The sequence below is a fragment of the Alosa alosa genome, chromosome 23, assembly GCF_017589495.1.
Source record: "Alosa alosa isolate M-15738 ecotype Scorff River chromosome 23, AALO_Geno_1.1, whole genome shotgun sequence".
NCBI classification, from domain to species: domain Eukaryota; kingdom Metazoa; phylum Chordata; class Actinopteri; order Clupeiformes; family Clupeidae; genus Alosa; species Alosa alosa.
In genome coordinates this window covers 5,422,726-5,442,126 of record NC_063211.1, presented here as the reverse complement: position 1 = coordinate 5,442,126, position 19,401 = coordinate 5,422,726, and the positions used below count along the sequence as shown (strand labels likewise).

The 19,401-nt window shown below is 41.5% G+C and overlaps 1 protein-coding gene across 2 annotated transcripts; it reads left to right on the top strand.

Moving 5' to 3' along the window:
• The first annotated feature begins 180 nt into the window (after positions 1-180).
• Positions 181-3,253, top strand: tmem182b (transmembrane protein 182b). Of its 2 annotated transcripts, none has more exons than XM_048235162.1 (5): positions 181-459; positions 1,206-1,326; positions 1,621-1,719; positions 1,909-2,046; positions 2,642-3,253. In XM_048235162.1, the coding sequence occupies exons 1-5, from the start codon at positions 328-330 to the stop codon at positions 2,890-2,892; spliced, it is 741 nt and encodes a 246-aa protein (XP_048091119.1). In that variant the 5' UTR covers positions 181-327; the 3' UTR covers positions 2,893-3,253. The 2 variants fall into 2 exon arrangements, with proteins under 2 accessions (XP_048091119.1, XP_048091118.1); XM_048235161.1 differs by having other exon boundaries at positions 1,191-1,326.
• The last annotated feature ends 16,148 nt before the right edge of the window (positions 3,254-19,401 follow it).

Below are 19,401 nucleotides of genomic sequence, written 5' to 3'. Positions count from 1 at the left end.
ACACACACACACACACACATACACACCCACAGAAACACAAGAGCGAAGGGATCTTATTCGTTATAGAACCGGAAGAGATGACACAGGCATGGGGTAGAAGTCTCTGTGTGCATGTCTGTTTGCAAGCCTCAGCTGTCACTCAGGGAACCCCCCCCCCCTCATGTCCAGTCCTGGTGTCCACGCACTGGTGGATACCAAACAGACTGATGTCTCTCTGTTGACCCTCATTTCTCTCAGCCTTTATGGATGTACTGTATACACTAGACATCAAAGTTTGGCCCTTGATCAGCCGGTGAAAAGGTGAAGACTCTCGCTGGCCACTCGGAGATGATGTTGGATGTGACGCGGTTCTTTGCGGGGTTCTCTGGGGCTGTCGGAACCCTGTTCCTTCTGATGGCCTTCAGTACAGACTACTGGCAGCTAGGCACGGAGTCATGTGACTTGGAGCTGCCTGCACCGGTAAGAGAGGGTGGGTTTACGTGCTGAATCAGTAGTATTTTCAAGTCATGTGCCCTAGGAGGGATATCTCTTTTAAACATATTTCAAATCCCTCTGGCATTCTGTTGACTTATAACCAGTTATGGTACAAAATGTTGGATGATAAACAAAACACAGGCTCTTCTAAAATGTCAAATATTTGTTTTCCTCATTGCGATCATTCCTTTTCTACTTTTAATCAGCCAGTATCATCTTCAGTAGCTGTGTGGTTTTGCATTATGTCATAATTTAAAATAGGATCTCTCTAGAGCTAAATTCTACACAAAAATTCACAAAATATCCCAGCGTAGTGAACTCGATGGCCGTGGAGCTAACACAGTGTTTGGCATTCTGTCTCATATATAATGCTACTATTAATACTTACCAGCTCCGTTTCTATTTAAAATATACACAACTGTCTTGCTAACATGCAAGCCTCGTTTCACCAGGAGGTTCCATTTTGACTGTGTTGAGTGAAAAGCTGGTGTTGATATCACTTATCATTCACCGAAGTATTATGAATGAGTATGCATTAAAAAATAGCCTTAATTGATTACATTCCATGATAATAATTATTTGACATTTGACATAAATTAGACTTTTATCCAACGGTATCATACATTCTTCTTTAAATGTGTCCAGACACGACATTAAAGCACAGTGTTGTCTTTCTCAACTATGTACTGTACTGTAAGTCATGCTCATGAGACCAGCTTCTTCTACTGAAGGCAGACTCACCTAAGACCTGGCTACATGGAGGGATGGTGACGTTCTACCACGAGGGACTGTTCTGGAGGTGCCTCTTTAAGGGGAGCGTTGAGGAAGAATCGCTTTGGATATTCTTGATAGGTAAGGGGACATGGTGTTAGTTAAGCTTAGGGTTGTTTATGTATAGTAGGCTTGCTGTTAAATCTGTCAAAAAATTACTAATTTAAAAAAAATACATTTACATTAAACACTAGGTGATTTCTATTAGTCTAACACTAACAAGTATCATATTCCATGAGTAAAATTAACAAAGTATAGTAATTACATCATTTATCTTTTATAACTGTCCTGTTATTTTTCTCTGAACAGATTGATTATTGATTGATTGATTGAACTAATTGTCCTAACAAGTGTATCAAACCTGATTATGCAAAGGTGGCCATTCAACATCTAGAAAGATTTGCACTCACACATATCTGTTCACCACACCGATTCCTGATGCTGCCATGGCAACTTACTCTGAGTCAGCTGAAGGTGAGGCATTTGACCTTTGACTTTAATGTTACACAATAAAAACATACTTATTTTCATTATTTGCATCCAGTTTTGGATATCTTTTCCATGAAGCCTACTGTTTTCTCATGTTGATCTGTAAACTAACACAGACATATTTTTTTCGGACAAATCGATACATTCCGTAATGATAGTGTTGTTTTTCCTAAGTCTACAGGGGGCTGTTTATTGTGGTCATTCTGCTGGGTACCAGCATGGTCATGCTGGCTGGGTTCCTCAGCATCGGAGCCAGCTCATCAGCCAGAGCTGCACTCTACAGGGCTGCAGGGGGACTCTTCCTCACTGGTGGTGAGTCGAGAGAGAGAGAGAGAGAGAGAGAGAGAGAGAGTATACACACAACCACAACTTTTCACATTATAGTTACCATTCATCCTATCACCACCCCCCCCATGCTGTTTGTATTTGTGCTTTGGCATCACTGTAGCTGGACAATTCCACGCAAAACTGTCACATCCATAACGCCAACACAATGATGGTATGATGTGAATGATGATTACTTGACATTTGAGCATTCACTCTCCTTGGTTGTAGAACTGACATGAAAAACTTTTCACATAATCATTCGCATCATACAAATACCATGACATTCAGTTGACGTTATGGACGTGACAGTTTTGCGTCAAATTGCCCAGCTACAGGTTTGATTTGGTCAAATAACGGTCAAATCCCAGTCTCAGTCCATAATCAGAAAGGTGCTATAGACCCTTTCAACAATAAAAACAAAAACAATGCTTGAACGTTCTATTTGGTTCCCAATCTACTTCCTCTGCACTAAGATAACATATGGAATGTTAAAACGGAAGCCTTGTGGGGCCAACTATGATGCTGATAATGCAACTCTCTTGAAGTTTCTTCCGCCTCCCCCCTCTCGCTCTCCCTACAGGCCTGCTGCTGTTGTGTGTCCTGGTGATGCACGTGGTTTGGTTCCATGGGATGAGCACGTTAGAGCAGTACGTTGTCCAGCAGGGGGCGACACTGTGCCCAGGGTTCCATCTGAGCGTGCGTTACGGCCCGTCCTTCATGATGGCTCCCGTTGGTGTGTTTTTCTGCCTACTCACCGGGTCACTACATCTGGCCTTAGCAAGAACTGTGGAAAAAGCGCTGATTATTCATGAGGGCAAATGTGAAGACTGAGACGAGATCACATGAGTGCAAAACGGTGACACAAGTTTGGATATTTGAGCAGTGCCTTCAAATCGGCCATTTTCTTTACTTCATCTATTGTTTATAGAAATCCTCTGGACTCCTTGGCATTCTAAAATATCCAAACACAAGCAATAATATTAGCTAAAGTCAAAACATTTCATTCAGCCTGCCCCAACAATGATTCTTTTGTAAAAAATGTTTAATCCCTAATAAACTTTATTATAAAGCCTGTTTGCAATAATCTGTCACCTCATAGTATAGGTTACTGAGTGACATTACAAAAATCTAGTTGACTGTAACAATGTAAATGGAATATGTTGTTTTGATCAATAAAAGAGCAAGAAACATGCTTGAATTATTATTATTATTATTATTATTATTATTATTATTATTATTATTATTATCAATACTATTATCATTAGGCTATTATTGAGCTGTAAAAGGGTAATGGCTAATGTCTTGGCACTGGATTATTCTCCAGATTACTTATAGATCAAGCAAACTCAGCCCTGCCCCTCAGTGACAAGCGGAGAGTAGCCTGATATTCTATGGGAATGTTGATGTCCTTCAATGTCATGATATAATCTGAATGTATCATTTGTGGTGAGTGTAAAACAATATCCCATGTTCCTGGCAGATGGCAAGGCCTGGATTAGTGTCCTACTGCAGTCCATGACATTACACAATAGAATATATTCCTACAGGCGCCCTGGGCTCAGTCCAAAGCATGCTGTATGCCAGGGGTCACCTGCCAGTGTCTCCCCACCTGTTTCTGAGTAGCTCTCAAAATAAGATTCAAGGAAAATGTTTGCGAAATTGATAACAAAGTCACTTGGTGAACCTGATAAAATTCCTATCAAATCAAATTCACAATCTATAATAAAGACAGAAGGTAAAGGAATTGAAAGGAGCGTTAAAACGCATACAAAAGTTATTCATCTGTTTTGGGTGGAGATCAGCTATGTGACTACATGCTACTACCAAGGCTGTAGTCATGATGTCAACATTGGGGGGGGACCAAATCTGTGGTGGTGTCTGGGGGACCCCCAAACAGAATGTCAGTACATTTCCTGCCATGGACAAATATTATTTGATTAAAAATCACAAACAAGTCATTAGTTAATTCAGTCAATTAGGGTATTCCAAACTTTCGACGGACATGGGCATGGATGGATTATGAACCCCTGGGTACATTATGCAAAAAGTCCCCCCAGCCAAGATAGGGGGGTCTGGGGGCATGCTCCCCCGGAAGATTTTTCTAAAAAAATGACCCTTTAAATGATGACTTCTGGTGATTTTTGTGGAAAGAGAAGAGAAGGGAGTTTAGAAGAAGCAACTTCACACAGAGGCTTGGGCTTCAGGGCGCCCTGAGCTCTTGGGTCCAGTAGGCCCATTTAGTGATCCATCCCTGGACATATAGCTGTGACTCCATTTGTCTCCAAAATGTATTGTACATTATAACATTATAATGTACTATAATGTATCTTTGCCTCTATATTACACAGAATACAATGGCTCTTTGAATTACTTACACCTGAGTATTTTTAAAGACTAAGGCTTAGAGAGGCTACATAGGGTTGGACCTATAGCCTAATACGATTTTGTATTTGTGTTTTGATTTTATTATAGGCCCTACTGGCGGCTAAACACACAATTTTAACGTAGGCCTAGTTTGAAAGGGAGATGATTCAGGAATAGGCTACTAAGACAGGACCCTCTTCTGTCTGACTCACCTCACGTAACCCCATGCATTATAGCCTGGTTTCTGACAGAAATTACGTTTTGTGCCATGTAGAAACAATACTACAGCTTTTATTTGAATGGAGCGATTTCTTTCTTTAATTATTGTCCGCGATTCACATTCACAACTGTAGGCTATCACCGCCAGCATTGTAAACGTTCTTTCCTAAGTTGTGTGCCGTCGCCATACTTGGCATGAGTTCTACGTTTTGCCTGCATGGATGCGCGATTTAGTGCGCACCTAAATGTACAGTAACATGCAAGATGCAACAGCCATTACTAAGAGGCCTATAAACAGCTTAATTTCTGACATTACTAGCATATGAATGCATTATTTATGTTGTGAGACGTGAAAGAAATGACTGACACGGGCACGCACAAATTTATAATTTAAACTGAAAGGGCACTAAGTTTCACTTTCGCTGTCATTGCGAGAAAATAATAGGCTACAGTTTGGAAAATGCTTCAAAGTTCCCTTCGAGTCAGATCGGGTCCAAAAATGAATGGGATTTCCTTAGCCTGTGCTACACCTTTCTAACAAGTTTTGTGAGAATTGTAGGCCTACCGGTAGCTTTTGCGATATTGTTGACAGGCCTACCGCACCGCAGTATGTGCAGTAAATGGAAGCCTTTGATAGCGCACGCCACTAACGAAAAACGCAAAACCGTCAGGACAAACCATTCAGGGGTGTAGGCTACTCTCTCTTGAGCCATCGCTAGGTTACTCATATGCGTTACTTACGTTTGGGGACATTTTAGTCATATCTGAATATTGGGGGGCAATGTCTATGTTCATTTTGTCAAAGTAGCTCTTAGAGGAAACAAGGTTGGAGACCCCTTTGATAACATGCGACAGAGCTCCCAGTAGAGGGCAGTCTTGCTATAGAGATGTCGTGCTTCACAGTTTTTGGGGATGGGGAAACTCGTTCTTGCTCAGGATTAATGACAGACTCTGTCAATTTGTAACTGTCTTAACAAAAAAGGAAATCAAATAATGAAAACAGGTTTGAACAAAGTAGCAGCAAAATACATTGTAAACTAATTCTCAGCTAAATATTAGATTCTCCATATAGGCCTACTTTCTATCAATTTCTTCCAACGTTTTTATTTGAGTATTAATGTGATTTCATACTTCGGTAAATTATCACACCTTTATAATTAGAAAAGGTAGTGAGCTCACGCTTTGCAATATATCTGAAAGTGTATGGTTGATTCTTTGAATGTGTGTATATGCCTCTGTAGGCCTACGTGTGTGTATACCTCTGTGCGTGTGTGTGTATTTCTCTCTCTCTCTCTCTGTGTGTGTGTGTGTGTGGATGCGAGAGAGAAGGGTTGCAGGTGAAGTGATGCGCTTCATCACAGTGTTTCTCTTTTGCTTTTATGTCTGCAGCAGCGCTTCCATCTCTTAATCTCAACTGTGAACAAGCCCAGCGTAATTACACCTGAACCTGTCACATTCGTTTCCACCACCAGCAACCCATTTAAACATCTCTGTCACACCGACCCTCGTCAAACCACTGGAATGAATTGATGTTTTAAGGTAGCTTTTAATGAATACGAGAGACGCGCTGATTCAGTCATATCTACCGAATTCATTTTTTTTCTTTTTCGCGAGAATCTGGCAGATTCATTACCGATGTGCTCTCCCCTCCCGCGTCTTCTCCCGCTGTTTGACTGTCACCCTCGCAGACCGCCGCCGTTGTTGGTCCATCCCATCACCAAGGTCTTTGTCCTCGAGAGATGGGACTGTCCAGAACAATTACGACGAGAGCATTAAAGACGCTTGCATAGGCATTTTAATCTTCCCGTTCCCTTTCTTCGTCCGCTGAGAATGCATTAAAATAAGCAAAGTGGCTAAAACACGTCACTCCGTTGTGGAAGCAGAGGAGGGAAACAGTTTCAAGATCTAACTTATTTTTTATTTATTTAATACTTTTCACCGTGTCTGCTGCAAAGACTGAGGCGAGGTTTATGTTTTTGTGACCAACAAGAAACGTGTCAGAAGCTGCAGATGAAAAGAGACAATGGGAGGAGAAGAATGATTGTAATCCACATCCAACTAGCCTACATTGTGGGAGGCCTACACTCCACAGCAGGCCTGGGAGTGCTGAGAACTCCCACTAAACATGCACACACACACACACACACACACACACACACACACACACGCACACGCACACCACACCACAACACAACACAGCCTGTGGGCTTTTCCTTATATTCAGGGGCCTCTCTAACTAACTCCAGTTCTTCTGCTATTGGCTGACTCTATTCATTCCAGGGACTCACCCACAGGGTTCAATTATACCCATCCTTGCTCAACCAAGTAGAAGAAATTACTCTGTCTCTGGTACCAAGACCTTTCAGGACCCAGGGTGAGGGTCTTGGTTTTGGAAACCTGCTTTTTTTTTAACAATTACTGACCCCCCTTCAATAGCCCTAGCAGCACTCTGTGTGTGTGTGTGTGTGTGTGTGTGTGTGTGTGTATTGGCTGGGCCCCCCATGGCTTTAAGTCATATTGGCATAGTGGGGCATGGACTGTGGCTGATTTGAGTTGCAGGCCTGACCGCCTGGGTCCATGTGCTGCTGTCCCTTGGGTCAGACCTGGTCGTGTGAGTTAACTAGAAGCTGCATTGGAGGAGACCATGGAAGAGTGGATGTAGGTTTATGAGACACTGCCAGCTGCGTCAGTATACTATATGATATTATGGCCAGAAGATTGCTCCATACAGTATTGACTGGACATAACTTCTATAATAGACATACAGTAACTTCCATTTACATGGGAAGAGAGTCTTTGTCTCAGTGATATCATGATGACTGAATGGATGTCATTGTGGTTAAATGATGACAAGCATATTCCCCATCCCTGGACTCTCTCTTCCCTCTCTCTTTCTCTCTCTCTTTCTCTCTCTCTCTTTGTGTTCTCTCTCTCTTTCTTTCTCTCTCTCTTCCCTCTCTCTTTCTGTGTCACATTGACCAGTTTCTGTGTCAATCTCTGCTGCACTGTTTCCTGGGTGTCATTTCTCTCCTTTTTTTATTAGATTGGTCTCTCTCTTCTTCTCTCCTCACCCCTCTTCTGCTCCCTCCCTCCCTCCCTCCCTCTCATCTGGCCGGTCCGATCGGCGCTCTCTCCCTCTGTGCATAATGAGGTCTGTGATTGCTCGGTGCTCCTGCGGCTCGGGCCCTTCAACGTCCCCCTCCTCGGGGTTAATGAAGATCTAAGGGATCAACAAGCAGCTGTTAAACATGTCATTGGCAGGAGGGAGAGCCGGCGCCACAGCCCCCTGCCCTGCCTACATCCCCAATCCCAGCCTGTAGCAGTGGATGCGGGCGGCTGAAGCCTTTTTGTCGTCTGCCAGCTCTCCCAGGGGAATATGCAGACCCTGCAGTGTGAGTTCTCCATCAGTCGTTCTTTTACTCTGTCTCGTTTCCATCCTTTCTGGTCCATCCTTATCATTCCTTGGTTACACTTTACTTGACAGTATCGACATAAGAGTGACATGACACGGTCATAAATGTGTCATAAACAAGTCATAAACGTTTATGACATAACGCTTCTGTTATTTAGTGACATTCGTTTTTTGTCATAACAAGTTAGGATTAGGATTAGGGTTAGGTTTACGGTTAGGGCTAGGGTTAGGGTTAGTTAGAGTTAGGGTTAGGCTTAGGGTTATGATTAGGGTTCGAGGTTAGGATTAGTGTTAGGGTTTATGTGTCAGTGTCATGTGTTCATTACACTGTCACGTCAATCTTATGTCGATACTGTCAAGTAAAGTGTTTAAAGTGTTAAAGCCACTCCTTTTCTTGTCCAAGGAAATGGAGAGGTGCACTTTCACTTCAGTGGAAAAACTGTTTGCAAAAACTGGAATGAACCGACCTGTGGATGGTTTCAACTTCAGATGGCCCACTGATATTAAAAAAATTATGAAAACATGCAGGCTTATGCTTAGTTGGCACCACTACTCAGTCTCTGAGAAGAGGGTAAGTACCTATAGGGGAGGTAGGTCCGGTGGGGCCTGAGAACATTCACAAAAGGTGAAAATGAACCAGTTTGTATGGCTTAAGGTTAAAAAGTTGTGTATAGCGACATGTTACTGGCTGAAGATTAATAAGTTGTGTATAGTAACATGTTTGCATATATCTCGATTGGAGTCATTTGGGATTGTCCACAGAAAGTCCCCTCTTTTTTAAGCAAATGCAAACATATTCAGCACAAGATTAAGGAGTCCAACATAATCAAATGTACACATTTTACTGAGAAGAGTCCTGACAGACTATGCCATCATATCTTTAGAAGGTCAGTGAGAATTTTTTTGTCTAAAACTAAGCTAAGTTAACCTAGTAACACCTGACAAATTCGGGCCCAGTTGGCACTGCTAAAAGCTATATTGCTTGCTCACTGTTTTATTTGGTATAGGAGAGAGAGTGTGAAGGAGAGAGAGAGAGTGAAAGCAAAAGAGAGAGAGAGTGAAGGAGAGAGAGTGAAGGAGAGAGAGTGAAGGAGAGAGAGTGAAGGAGTGAGTGAGTGAAGGAGAGCGAAGGAGTGAGTGAAGGAGAGAGCAAAGGAGTGAGTGAAGGAGAGAGAGTGTGAAGGAGAGAGAGTGAAGGAGAGAGTGTGTGAAGGAGAGAGAGTGAAGGAGTGAGTGTGTGAAGGAGAGAGAGTGTGAAGGAGAGAGTGAAGGAGAGAGTGTGTGAAGGAGAGAGTGAAGGAGTGAGTGAGTGAAGGAGAGAGAGTGTGAAGGAGAGAGAGTGTGAAGGAGAGAGAGAGTGAAAGCAAAAGAGAGAGAGAGTGAAAGCAAAAGAGAGAGAGAGTGAAGGAGAGAGAGAGTGAAAGCAAAAGAGAGAGAGAGTGAAGGAGAGAGAGTGTGAAGGAGAGAGAGTGAAAGCAAAAGAGAGAGAGAGTGAAGGAGAGAGAGTGTGAAGGAGAGAGAGTGAAAGCAAAAGAGAGAGAGAGTGAAAGCAAAAGAGAGAGAGAGTGAAAGCAAAAGAGAGAGAGAGTGAAGGAGAGAGAGTGTGAAGGAGAGAGAGAGAGAGTGAAGGAGAGAGAGTGAAAGCAAAAGAGAGAGAGAGTGAAAGCAAAAGAGAGAGAGAGTGAAAGCAAAAGAGAGAGAGAGTGAAAGCAAAAGAGAGAGAGAGTGAAGGAGAGAGAGAGAGTGAAAGCAAAAGAGAGAGAGAGTGAAAGCAAAAGAGAGAGAGAGTGAAAGCAAAAGAGAGAGAGAGTGAAGGAGAGAGAGTGTGAAGGAGAGAGAGTGAAAGCAAAAGAGAGAGAGAGTGAAGGAGAGAGAGTGAAAGCAAAAGAGAGAGAGAGTGAAGGAGAGAGAGAGAGTGAAGGAGAGAGAGTGAAAGCAAAAGAGAGAGAGAGTGAAGGAGAGAGAGTGTGAAGGAGAGAGAGTGTGAAGGAGAGAGAGTGTGAAGGAGAGAGAGAAAATGAAGAGAAAAGTGTGAGGGGAGAGGAAGAGAGTGAGAGCGAAGGAGAGAGAGAGAGAGTGAAGGAGAGAGAGTGTGAAGGAGAGAGAGAGTGAAAGCAAAAGAGAGAGAGAGTGAGTGAGAGTAAGAGCAAAGGAGAAAGAGTGAGAGCAAAAGAGAGAAAGAGGGAGAGAGAGAGACATAGAAAGATTAAATCCAAGTTTCTTTCATCCATGACTGCTTTCATCTCATTTTTTCAAACAGAGGAGGAATTATCAGTGCTGCAACTGAGGCAGACATCACCATGGGGTGGGTGGGTGTGGTGGGAGTACAGGCGCTGGGTTGAAAGTTGTGGTTGTGGCAAGCAGCACGGAGCATTAACTCTCCCATCACCCTTTTCCGATCCGACTCACCTCTCCATTGGTTTGGTTCTTTCTTTTTAATAAAATGTTTTAGCCATCGCTATACCTGAAAATAAAGTGATGCTAAAATTGTATCTGAGTCTGAAAGGAACCCCCAATGCTTGAAATCAAATCTGGTTGGTACCACCTACTTACACCAATATACAAGAGGCTTGTTTTGGGTGTTCCTTTGGGCATGGTTCACGAAGGAATCCCTCTCTCTTTGACTTCTGAAGGCCTCCTTAAATTGAATAAAAATAGAAGCCAATGAATGGCATGTTAGCATAAAAACCTTATTTAAAGAAGCATTAATAATCCACCTTGTACAGAAATGTAACAAAAACAAAATGATTTTACCCAAATATTCTTGGCCTTCCTGTCTAATCTACACAATTCTGGGTGTTTTTCATTAAATTTGTGTCAAGACTAATTTCCAGAGGAATGAATACAGATGTCAGGAAGCCATCGAATCCCATCGCAGTGCTCCTTAATGAGATAACAGGCTTTAGTTAAAGAATTAACGCTATTGAAAAAAAAACAGATTAGTTGAATGGCTGCGTATACAGAACTAGAATTGGAGCTTGGCATTAGAGGGAGAGAGAGAGAGAGAAAGAGAAAGAAAGAGAGAGCACAGTATCAGCCACAGAGACCTGCACTGCCAAATCGCAAATCTATTTCCAACGTCGGTATTAATTATCAAACCAAAGCCGCTGTTGCATATTGATTCATCGGGCGCGCTCTTGTATTATCTCCTATTAAGCTGGAAAAAAGGGAGATTATGAATGCCTTGAGGGCTGTTTGATGAATTCTCGGAGACTATTAAACTTTGCAGGAACATGACAGCGATTCCCTTTGTGAGTCCCTCTCCTGCCCTGAAATGCATCCTTAAGCCCATAAAATTGATTATTTTTGCAGCCGTTTTCAATTACTGTTAAGAACAAATAGGCCGTCAGTGTGAGGTCACCTGCCAAAACGTCGGGTCTCAGTCTCGCTGCTCAGACAGAGAGAGTCTACACTAGGCTACATGATCACGTCTGGAGCTCATCTACTTCCTTATGTTGAATTCCCTCTGTGTTACCACCATCATTATCATATTTAACTCACAGCTACTTACAGAACTCCATTATTAAAAAAAAATGGGCCTGATGCATGCACGAGGGCACATGGCCTGCAATTTAACGGAGACAAGGGGTTCACACAGAGAGACAAGCTCGCGGTTGGCCTGGGAACCTTATTTGCACATAATATCCTGAGCAAATGTGCAACGGAGACGGGAATCCACATTCAACACCCACATAATTAATAAAGCGGGATATCAGTCACGTCGACGCGGCAGCTGGAGTTACTTGGAGCAGCGGCAGCAACAGGAGCACTGCTAATCAGCATGTGCACACGAAGGTGTCCGCACGCAGCTTCAAAAAAAGCAATAAGCTCCGCAGGCCCCGGACTGCCATTTCACACATGAGTGCAATCAGTGATGGGGAAATACCGCGCTGGATATTGATAAATAATTATGAACAATGGGGACACGCTTCCCTATACTGTATGGGCGCAGTGGAACGACTTTATAGGGAGGGTAGAGGTGGCAGAGCAGGGAGAAGGAGAGAAGGAGAGAAAGAGAGGGAGAGAAAGAGAGGGAGAGAGAGAGAGAGAGAGAGAGAGGGAGAGAGAGAGAGAGAGGTGAGAGCGGCCTGGCTGTAAGCAGACATCTCTCAGTAATTATGCAGTGTGAATGCTGTTTACTGGGAATGCTGGAGCTGTGAGACAGCTCTCTCACAAGCACACAAACCCAGCTACTCCTGCTTGCTCTCAATCAGATTTCTGCTTGTTGATATATATTTTTTTCTTTAGAAAAAAGGGTCCAAAAGAAGGTGTAAAAATTATATTGGAATATGACATGTCTGAAACAAAAATATTGAAAAGAGACAAAACAAAGAAGCAGACAAAGAAGCCTCTGAACTAAATGAATACAGAATCAATATAAAAGCCAAAGGTAAAAGATAAAGTGTCTGAGGGCAAGAGACTGATAGATAGAGGCAGAGAGAGAGAGAGAGAGAGAGAGAGATAGTAGGGAGCAGAGAGAGTGCAAGGGCAGGGAGAAAAAGAGAGGAGGAGGGAGAGAGAGAATGAATGTGTATGTGTGTGTGAGAGAGAGAGAGAGAGAGAGAGAGAGAGAGCACAGAGGAGAGAGGGCAAAATGAGACCAAATTTTCTTTGGCAATCTCCCTGTTCCTGCTGCAGGTGCTAGGCTATTTCACTAAAGCAGGCCAGACGAGAATGTCATTAGTTCCTAAGCCCCAGGTGAATTTGCCACTGTTCCACATGATTAACCCAGATAATTGTGTGTTGATAGTGAGCATGGTCGATGGAATACAATTTTCAGGCAGAGATTCCTAAACAAACAGCTCAGCAGCTAGCTTGGGGGAGGCGTAGCCAGCGCAGGTTTTTGAGATGCTGGCTGCGTTTCGACGGCCAGGGTGAAAGCGCGTCCTGAGTTTCTGCCAAGAAAACAAGAGGGTCTGTGTGAGAATGACGTTCAGAGACCCTAGAGGACATTTAATCAGCTGTGAGACTTATTGATTCATGTAGATTTGATTTCTGATGAAACATTGTGGTGCGTCTAATTACTGTTGTCTTTGAATGTATTGTATAGCGTGTGAAAAAAAGACAAGAGCTAATGTCTATGGGCTTGTAAGATTTTACAAGTGTAGCAAATTCAGAAGCTGTGCCGTCTAAGGCTGGCAGCTCTTTCATCCTCTTCTTGATAGCAACATGAACAGCAATGGACGAAACTCTTAAGTGTTCCACTTAAAGAATAGAAAAAACATTCTGTGCCAAGCAGCTCAGTGGCATAGATCTTGCATGAATTCAAACTCTCCTGAACCTATGACACTGTCTTCAGATGGAAAATCAGTGTCCATGAAAACCACTGTCTTCAGATGGAAAATCAGTGTAAACCTTGAAACAAGTGAAGTGAGGAGACCTTAAGGACACAAGAATGATTGTCATGATTTGTTAGGTGCACAAAGACAGTACTGAGATTGGAACAAGTTTATTATTTCCAAGTAACAATATTCTTCAGTTCAGTTTAATTCAGTTTATTGATGTCATTGTCACAGAATAACAATGAAATGTTGTTAGAGCAAACACAGACTTTAGATCTATTTCAATAAATGTATATGATATGAGCATGAAAATCATAATGTCATAATGTCTTCAAATCATAATGTCTTCAAAGTTCATATGAGTGTAATGAAAAACCAGATCTTCACCGTAACGATCTCCTTGGAAAGTGTGGGAAGACAGTGGGAAATACCTTGTTATAACAAGGACAGCAGTTTGAAGTTTGTAGGACCCTTTTCGTGACAACCAAAGTCAGTCAAATTGTAGGCCTACCAAGCCTGAAATGCTTTGTGCAGAACGTTAAAGTATCATTAAACTCCAATTTGTGCATTTGTCTGTCTGTTGTCAGATATTTACCTTTAAGGCAACCTATAGATGTGTTTACCTCAATTTAACAGCTTCAAAGTTATTTTGATGATTTGATGGAGTATAGAAAAAAACGAATCAGAATGAATTTGCATTGGATGCCTTTAACACTTTAATTGACTTCAACACTTTTCACACAATTCAAAGGGACACTTCATATGATTAACTAAAGTACGTCTCAAGATGATTTAATTAATGAATTACTGATATCATGACCTGTTATTCACCATGAACTAATGATGAAGTCACTATGGTATTATGCAATTACTTCACTCTTCATTACTCCATTGTCAATTAAAACACGTTAATTCTTCGTAGATTAACTGCTATACCACCAAATAAACTGCAGGCCACTTAAAAAATTCCAGGGACCAAAATAATATGAATCAGAGCAGTTTTGAGTAAGACCGGAATATGCATTGACAAAATAGCATAAATGGCATATAATCACAATAATATAAAGACCACCCCATGCTGCATAAGCAGTTATAATTTGTTCCTGGGTTTTTGGTGATTGGGAAGTCACTGTGAATTGAATAATTGCCAGATGGATCACCTGAGCAAATGCGGTCACAGATTCATCTGGATTCACCCATACCACTTGTCACCAGTGTTGTATAAAGTACTAGAAAGCAATACTTGAGTAAAAGTACAAGTATCGCACTAGAAAAAGACTTTGGTAGAAGTGAAAGTTACCTTTTAGAATATTACTTAAGTAAAAGTCTTAAAGTATCTGATATATACTGTACTTAAGTATTTGTATTAAGTGATGTTCTGATATTGAATGTACTTAAGTATTTGAAGTAAAAGTAAAAAGTAAAAAGCAAGCGGTTTTATTTTGAACTTTTATTGTGAACTTTATTTTGGCTTTCTTATAGTAAAGCATAAAGCATATTCAGGGTTCCCATATATCTTCTTAATCTCACTCATCAAATCAAAATCACATTCTTTTCTAGGACTTTTCAGGCACAATTCTCTTAAGTTCAAAGAACAAACAGCATATTCTTAGAGCTGACATCAAAGAAAAAAACAGAAACAGAAATGTCACTTTTGTATGAACTTCAGGTAAAAATGAAAAATAAATATTTCTTTAAAAAAAATGACCTGCTTGTAGGGAGAAAATTTTGGTCATGTGGTATGAGCATTTCTAGGGCTTACTCCCCAGGTCACCATCTCAGTCTCACACACACACACACACAGGCCACCTATGTCCAGCTACTATTATGCCAGTCATTAGTTGAAACTGAAAAGGTGTCTGTTCATCTTCAAAAGAAGCTGGTTTTCCAGTAAGTTGCCAGAATTCAGTGCTTAGGAGTTTCAGGCCCAAGACCGGCCCACGTTTTTCATAGTGCTGGAAATTGGATAAATGAAGCAACATTTCGGCTCTTACTATCCTGTAGTTTTTATTAGTACCATGGTTCAACAAATGTGTAAAGGTTATATAATAATTCACTTCAACTAAGAAGTTAACAAAAAATATTCCACTATTCCACAAATTAACAAAAACAGAAAGAAAGAAAGAAAGAAAGAAAGCCTTTGAAATGTAGCCTATCCCACGCTTCCACAAAAAGGCATATTAAACTAATGTTTAGGCTACATGTTTTTTGCATGGGTAGGCTATATTGTTGTTTGGTGATTTAGCCTACTCCTTTACTACACTCTCTTCTGAGCAAACAAGGCATATAGGTTTATCATGTACTGTAGGGTAATTGCTCTTTCTTACATTAAATAACTTTAATTTATCCTCTCTACTTGTCCCTGTAGTCATGGCCTCCTCATCACTTTCAATGGTCGACTGGTTGATCTGCTGCTCAGTCTCTCCTGGCCTCTTTCTACCATCCATCCTTCCTGGCGCTTGTGTGTACTGTAGGGCCGGCTCGGCTATCCGTATCTGAGAAAACTTTTTGGAAAAGACGGGTTATATGGACCCAACCTAATCTTTTTTGGAGGGGAGAACTCCCTCACGTAGGCTACAACCCATGCAGAAGCATTGCATTAGTGTCATGCACAGAATGCGGAACGTGTCCTACTTTAAGAAAAGATAGGCTACGTGACAAATGTCAATATTTTTTTCCTCGACCGGCCCAAAAGTGAAGCAGCCCACTGGGAATTCTCCCGATTTCCCACCCCGGGCCTGATTCAGTCTTACTCTTCTTGGACTGAAGACAAGTCCTGCGATGTTAAATAGCCTTTCACAGGCTGCTGAGGCAGGTAGCGGAGTTTTCAGCTTCACAGAAAGCTACCTATGTACAGAAACATTCCTTGCAAATACGGCCACAGGTGTATGACGTTATCTTCACCACTACCCTGTTCACCGAGTTCACCACTATCGTCGGGGGTGGTCGTCTATGATAACGGGAGGTCCTCCAGTAGGTGCTCGTGCTTCCATGGCGGTTTCAGTTGTGCGTCCTCCTCCTTTAGCAACAAAAACGCGCTGAAATAGAGCGCGCAGCGTGCGGAGCGTGCGTAATGCAATCTAGGAGCAGTGATTCGCCAAACCTCCCTTATTGATAGGCTATTGCATCAAACACCTTTTGACACACTCAGTCAGGCATCCTCTCTAAGATGCGAAGAATTTGCAGACTTCTTCAAAAACAAAGTCATTTCTATAAGGGAGGCTATTGGTAACACAAGTAATATGTTTGATAGTACACCCAAAAACAGCCCCCCAAAATTAAGGTCCTTTAGCACTATTACTCAATCTGAGCTTGGTAAAATTATAACTCAAACCGGCTCTTCAACATGTGTTTTAGATCCAATCCCTACTACATTCCTCAAAAAAAAGTATATGAAGGCTTAGCTCCTTTTTTTTCTCAAGGTAATAAATACCTCATTAGAAACAGGTATATTTCCAACTGCTTTTAAAACCGCTGTTGTGAAACCTTTACTTAAAAAAAGTCAAAACTTGACCATACCAATCTGAGCAACTACAGGCCTATATCAAATCTATCGTTTTTTGAGCAAAGTACTTGAAAAAGTTGTTTGCAATCAGTTAAATACCTTCCTCAACGAAAACAGTATCCTTGAAAAATTCCAATCAGGTTTTAGATCAAATCACAGCACAGAAACGGCTCTAGTAAAGATAGTCAATGATCTCAGACTAGCTACCGACTCAAACAAAGTCTCAATCCTTATTCTTCTGGATTTGAGTCGGCATTTGACACCATTGATCATAGCATCCTAATTCACCGCCTTGCAAAGTGGGTGGGTCTCTCTGATAATGCTCTAAACTGGTTTCAAACCTACATTACTGGCAGAGATTTTTATATCAGTCTAGGAGATCATGTATCTGAAAAACATGACTTGCCTTTTGGTGTGGCCCAGGGGAGCTGCCTTGGTCCCCTGCTATTTTCTCTATATATGCTCCCATTGGGAAACGTCATAAATCAGCATAATGTAAACTTCCACAGCTACGCAGATGATACCCAATTGTATCTTTCTGTGGAGCCAACTAACCCAGATGGCCTTTGCTCCCTCACTGCATGCCTAACCTCCATTAATCAGTGGATGAGCAAAAACTTTTGAAACTAAATGATGACAAAACAGAGGTACTTCTGGTTGGACCAAAACTAAAGCGAGATATTATTCTTAGTAATCTGGGGAACTTGGCACACCAGGTCAAACCAAAAGTAACAAGCCTCGGTGTCATCTTAGATGCAGAGTTAAGTTTTAAGCCCCATATCAGTAAAGTTACTCAGACAGCCTATTTCCACTTGAGAAACATTGCCAAAGTGCGGCCCTTTTTAACTCAACAAGATGCAGAAAAGCTAATTCACGCCTTTATCACTAGCAGGTTAGACTACTGCAATGCACTTTTCACTGGTCTTCCCAAAAAACATCTAAAGAAATTGGCACTCATACAGAACTCTGCGGCTAGACTTTTAACTAAGACTAAGAAGAGAGAACACATCACCCCTGTGTTGGCTGAACTGCACTGGCTCCCTATTTCCTATAGAATTGATTTTAAGGTTATGTTAATTACTTACAAAGCTCTGAATGGCATAGCACCTTCATATATCTCTGAGCTTTTAATATCTTATCAACCACAAAGGAAACTTAGATCATCCAATTCTAATCTTTTAATCGTTACCCAAAGTGCTCCACAAACAAAGTGGAGAAGCTGCGTTTATCCATTATGCCCCAAACTATGGAACACCCTGCCTCTGTACATCAAGCAGGCGAAGTTCAGTAAATATTTTAAAAAAGATCTAAAAACATACCTGTACAGGAAAGCTTTTAGTTAACTCATCTTATCCTGTAGACTACATTTTCAGATTATTCTACATCTGCTACTATTGGAGGCTTAGCCAGCCAGAAGCCGGATGGGCTCCCCTATTAAGTCAGGTTCTGCTCAAGGTTTCTTCCTGGAATATGGGAGTTTTTCCTTGCCACAGTTGCCATATGGCGTGCTTGTGGGGGGTAAGAGGGTTAAGGCTGCCAGTCTTATGACGTCATTTTCTATATTTTTGATATGTTGCTGAGTATAACATAAACAGCAAAGAAAAGTGATTGATAATGACTGACTGACTATTATTGTGTTACATGTTTCAAATGTAAAGCACTTTGAGCTGCATTCTGTGTATGAAAGGTGCTATACAAATAAAGCTTTATTATTATTATTATTTATTATATTGCAGTCGCACACATTTCTTCTAATTTTATATTTTAGTAACGAGTAACGAAGATGCTTAGTGGAAATATAACGGAGTAAAAGTATACATTTTATCTAGGAAATGTAGTGGAGTAAAAGTGAAAGTTGACATAAATTTAAATAGCGAAGTAAAGTACAGATACGTGAAATGTCTACTTAAGTACTGTAACGTAAGTATTTGTACTCCGTTACATTACAACACTGCTTGTCACCCCTTGTAGCACAAGTTCAAATTCTCTTAATTGGTTGTGATTGGCTGTGATAGTAGCCATTTTGGGCTTGGATGCTTCCATGCCTCTGAGTAGCTTTAGAGATTTCATGTGAGCATGCACAAGACATCGTGCCTTATAGGACGCTGTGTCTCTGAGTAGCTTTAGAGATTTCATGTGAGCATGCACAAGACATCGTGCCTTATAAGACGCTGTGGGCCAGATGTAGGCTATGTACATTTGCGAACGTAGTGTTATCAGCGTCATGGACAAACCGCAGATTGCGAACGCTGTCAGACCCACGTTTCGTGGTATTTATCAAACTAGTGTAAACTGCGCCTTTCTCTGCCTTTCTCCGCCCATAAACCCAATTTACGAACATCCACAACTGAACGGCAGAGCCTAGCCTACATACAAGCTCAGTTGAATGAAGTTAACTGATGACAACATTAAAAAGAATCAAACGTTTAGCGATCATGAAATAATACTGTGGGGATTTCTGGTTTATGTGCCCACCTGCACTGGCAACCAGTGTGGCTTGTGTGACTACAAGGGTGGTCACATGGGACAGGTCACATGACTAACTAGGAAGTTATAAA